General features: G+C 34.8%; 1 protein-coding gene across 7 annotated transcripts in view; it reads right to left on the bottom strand.

Annotated features, from left to right (window-relative positions):
* Cep57l1 (centrosomal protein 57 like 1) overlaps nt 1–5,055 on the bottom strand; it is a 70,434-nt gene that overhangs the window by 21,647 nt on the left and 43,732 nt on the right. For all 7 annotated transcript variants that reach the window (XM_023722296.1, XM_023722297.1, XM_023722292.1 and 4 more), the window contains 2 exons: nt 3,317–3,496; nt 1,648–1,769 (listed from right to left, as the gene is read on the bottom strand). In XM_023722296.1, the coding sequence (XP_023578064.1) occupies nt 1,648–1,769; nt 3,317–3,496 (302 nt within the window). The remainder of the gene's footprint in view (nt 1–1,647; nt 1,770–3,316; nt 3,497–5,055) is intronic.

The raw sequence follows: 5,055 nt of genomic DNA, 5'->3' as shown, positions 1-5,055 counted from the left end.
TTTTCTTTTACTACTACTACTACTACTACTACTACTACTACTACTACTACTATTGTTTTTATTTTTTTTACTGGGAATTGAACTCAGGACCTCATGCTTGCCAGCCAGGCACTGTGCTACTGAGCTATATACCTGGCCCTTAACTCTTTTATCAGTACACTTCTCTGGCTTCAGTACTGTCATTTGAGAAGTCAGTTTATGACTTTAATAACTGTTTCTTTGAATATAATAATTTTTTCTGGCTGATTTTATTTTTGTTTTATTATTAGGTATCTAGGTATATCTTTGTTCATATTTATTCTGCTTGATTTTATGGAGCTTGAACATGAGGCATGATTTGCTTTTTAAATCAATTTTGGAAAACTCTTACCCATTACTTCTTTGTATGTTGTTTCTGCTCCATTCTCCTTTCTTTTTGAAATTCAAGTACACCAAGTCCGATTTTCTTGGAAATGATGCCTCTTACTCTGTTTTTAGAATTTACTATAATTTTGTCTTTTCACATCTGTCCTAATTCCATTTAATTGTCTTTCTACTTTGCTCTTACATCTGTTCACTGGGTTCTAAATTTCAGTTACCGTATTTTCTCAGTTCTATAGTTTTTATTTGATTTTTCTCAAATTTGCTTCGCCATTTTATGGAGCCTAATACTCAACTGAAAATTTCCACCATGTCTTTTATTTTGTTGACTAATGCAAGCATGAATATTTAATTTTTAAAAATTTATTTATTTATTTGATACAGGGTCTCATGCCAGGCAAGTACTTACTCTACTAAGCTATCTCGCCAGCCCTTACAGGGTCTCATCATGCAGCTTGGACTCATGCTCATAGTGAACTGGGGCTGGTACAGCACATGGCACTTGGGATCAAACCCAGTCCTTGAACTTGCCAAGCAGGGGCTTAGACCACTAAGCTATCTCCTCAGCCCAGCATGAGTATTTTAAAGTCTGTTTTTTAAAGCCAATATCTAGCTGCGGTTAGTCTGCAGAGTCTGTTATGGATGCTGTTTCTTGTTCATAGATTCTTACCTTCTTCCGCCTCTGAAAGCCGCTAGATGTGTTGAAGCAATATTTATACAAGCAACTTAAAGTCCCTGAGAATGCTAATACTACAGGACAATTTTAATCCAATTGTAGGACTTTTGAAGTTTTTGAGGTACCCTGAAGACATGAAATGGAGTTATGATGTGGATTGCTTTCCTTCTTGCTCACCCTTTCAAAGCACTGAGAAAATATGATTGGCTAAGGTTCCTGAGCTTGGTAGGCCCTATACTCCACATTCTTGGTCCCAGCAGGATGATTTCCAATGGCATTGTTTAGCCTCTCAATTCTCTCTTCTGGAATCCAAATGCCTTCAAAGAGAGCCTGAAATGTCAGGCCACTCTTTGGATTTAAGTGTGCACAAAGATTTTGCATTGGTCACTTTTTAATGACTTATTAGCTCTCCAATGCCTTTGTGTATGTTTTGTTTTTTATTTCCTTTCTCTTTTTTCTCTGAAAAAAAGTTGGTATGAATGACCTAGCCCATCAGTATTGTAAGTGGAAATTTCCTACATATAGCTTTATATTCTAATTTTCAATTTTCTCATATCAAGTATTCTTCAAAAATATTTAAAATTATCATTCCTTATAGAAAATATGCTCACCTGTTGTTCTAGGATCATATTTTTTTCACGTTCTACATTGAGGACCATCCTCTTTGTATATTCCAGCTGCTTCTCTAGAAGAGTACAACGAGACTGGGCTGAGCTTAATTGTATACTTATATCTATGAAAAAGACAAAATAATAATGATTCAATTAGTTTCTTATCACAGAGATACAGTACAGTAATGAGAAACACATTATGAAAATTCAATTAGAGTTTACAGCTCAAGGCTTCTTTTACATGTAAGTACTGACTTTTTTTAACTTTAATTTTTAATGGTAGCAATGTTTATTTGAAAAAGTAAAAGTGAAGAGTAAGAAACTGGCTCTGGGGAGCAATCTTAGGCTGAGTAAAACAGGAAAAAGCCAGACAAAAGGATATACTCTAGAGAACAGGGTGGGCTATTGTGAGGAAAATCCCTAATAGCTTTTAAGTACAGACTTTAAAGATAAATTTAGTGAATACTTCATTAATTATTATAACTAATTTAACACTATCATCTCCTAAAAACCTGTAATGCAAATTTCTGGAAGGGGAGGATGCCAGTGACTTTTGGGGATGATAAATAACCTGGCTGTTCTTAGGGAACACCAGGAAGGTCTCTAAAGTATCAGTAAGTTTCTTCTTGTCTGAAAAAAACAGGAATATACACCCTGTTACTCCTATTTTCCTTTGCTTTTGAATACTGACCACAGAGCTAATTCATGAGGGGTAAAGCAACCTATTTCTAATCTTTGTTAACTTTTTATTTTCCTCCTCTTTCTTCTACCTTTTTTTTCTTTGCCTCACACAATTTTTTTCCTCTATAGTCTCTATTTGTAAGGTGGAAAACAACTTGAGCTTTGCTTTTGTGTAGTGCTACAAGAGGAAAACAATTACAGTGCTAAAGTGAAATTATATAAAAAACTTACATTTTAAATTTCCAAAACCCTATGTCTTAAATTCTTTTCATAATTTTCACAGAAGCTTCTACCTGCTTGGCTGTTTCCTCTAATTAATCTTGTTTTCCTTTTATGTTAATGAAAAGTCTTTTTTTATTTCATTTTAATTGTTTAAGCACTATTGTTACTTTATATTTCAAATTTTAAAAATTAGTGTTGATTGAAAATATAAAGCATTTCCATTATATTATATATTAAATTGGATTTCATTGGTTTTTTGAAATTATCCTAATTTCTAAACAAAATTTATGTAAAAACTATTTTTCTTTACTCTCAAATATTTTAGGGGCTGGAGAGATAGCTGTGTGGTCTAAGCAACTGTGTGGCAAGTACAAGGATCTGGGTTTGATTCCTATATGCCATTCTGCACCAGAACCCTGGAACACACCATGCGGACCACTGAAAACCCGGTGTGGTGGTATACGCTTTTAATCCCAGCACTGGGGAGGCTGAAAACAAGAGGATCACTACGAGTCCAAGCTGTGTAGGTTCTGAGCTGCTGAGCTGCGCATAGCGGAGATACTGTGTCAAAGAAATAAAAGAGTGAAAAAAAGAACTTGGATAATAGATATAATAGAAGTGAGTTACAAATTACATTAATTCCCAAAGTTTCATTGTTTACAACAACAAAGAAATTTGAATACATCTGCTTAGACTGTATTTATCATTGTCAAGTTGTAAACTTTGGTGTCCCCTTCTCCCTTCTGACAACTACTGCATGTTTTACCTTTCTTCTGCTTTACCAGTTCCTGGTGAGCCAGATTTCTCTCGTTTGTTTCATTCTCCAAGGCCTTTTTGTACTGTGCTGCTTCTCTAGAAAGCATGTTCAGGTTATCTTCAGCTTGTGTTCTCTCTATTTCTAAACGATGAATCTTTTCTTGAAGAGTTTTTAAGGCTAAAATAAGAGCTGTTGATAAAAAGAAAATTAATTTCCTGTTTTAAGTGAAAGTTTTTGAAAACTGACAATGCCAGTAATATAGAATAACATAAAAAATAAGCAGTATATTTTTGTTAGAAGTCATAAAAATGTCCAAGTCAAGTATATTCTTCATTGAAATACAAGAGGCATAAATTTCCTTCAATATATCGCATGAGTTATAAAATTTTCAAATATTATTTTATACTTATTTAGTTGTAATGTCAAACTATAAAACAATGAGTAGACTATAAATGTCGTAAGTTAATTTTTATGTTTTATTCCATTAGAAGATGTTTGCTGGAAGTTATCACTTGGCTTTTACAAATGAGATAAAGAAAACTATATTTTGTTTGTATGATATCTGTAGCTAGCTCATTGATTTGAATTGTAGTTTGAAAAACTAACTTCTTTTATTTCTTATTTATTTAGTTAGTTTGGAGATAGAGTCTTGCTATGCAGTTCGGGCTGGCCTTGTGCTCACTTTTGTAGCCCGCAGGCTGTCTCGAACTTGCAGTGATACTCCTGTCTCAATCTCCCGCAAGTGCTGGGATTACGGGCATACACCACCAGGTCTGGTATTGGGCCGGCACAGGATATGGCCAGGGATCCAACTCTGGTTCTTGTGCTTGGCAGGTAGGTGCTTATCTCCCCTAATCTGTTTATTAATGGTAACCATTATGAATTTTTAAAAAGGCAACATTCAGCATCTCATAAGGTAATTTATATAGCAAAAGGTATGCCTGGAGTGATAAATATTTTCCTAAATCAATTTTAAGATCTTTTTAAGTTTATATTTAAAAAGCTACAATGCTCATATTATGATGTAGTGACTTCAATATACTGAAGTCCAAAAGAATTTTAAAGGATAATTTTGGATATATGGAATTTCTGAGTCTAATCATTGACTAGAACACACAGACTTAATTCACTAGCATTCTAATCATGTAGTTCAGTAAGATTCCAAATCTGACCTTTTATTCTTTAAAGAGTATCTTCTTGTTTTATAAATTATATTTCTCTCTGTCTCTGTCTCTATGTCATTCTCTTTCTTGGTAGTAATACAGATTGAAGCCAAGGCATTGATCATCCTAAGCATACTTAACCACTGAATTATACTCCCAGTCATTAACTGCTATATTTATGATAAATGTGTGCTATATATCCAGCTAGGTTTTTTAAATTAATTTTAATCTCACAGACTAAAAATCCACAATAAATATTATCCAAGTACATAGAAATTTAATTTTGTGTGTGTGTGTGTGTGTGTGTGTGTGTGTGTGTGTGTGGCCAGCTCAGCCCACCAGAGGGCAGGGCTGGCTGGCATGTGGTGCTGGGGGATTGAACCGTGGTCCCTGTGCTTTACTAAGCTTGTTCTAAGTAGGCACTCTAGACCACTGAGCCATCTCACCAACCCCAAAACTGCAAGAGCATTGCATTTTTGTTGTTGTTTTTTGTGGCAGAACCAGGGATTGAACTCAGGCCCTTGCGCTTGCCAGGCAAGCACTTATTCTACTGAGCCATCTCCCCGGCCCCTAAACAATCTAAGT

This window comes from Octodon degus, unplaced genomic scaffold (assembly GCF_000260255.1).
Source record: "Octodon degus isolate 3935 unplaced genomic scaffold, OctDeg1.0 scaffold00090, whole genome shotgun sequence".
In the NCBI taxonomy this organism is placed as follows: domain Eukaryota; kingdom Metazoa; phylum Chordata; class Mammalia; order Rodentia; family Octodontidae; genus Octodon; species Octodon degus.
The sequence above is the reverse complement of the archived record's forward strand: the minus strand, read 5'-3'. Positions and strand labels throughout refer to the sequence as shown.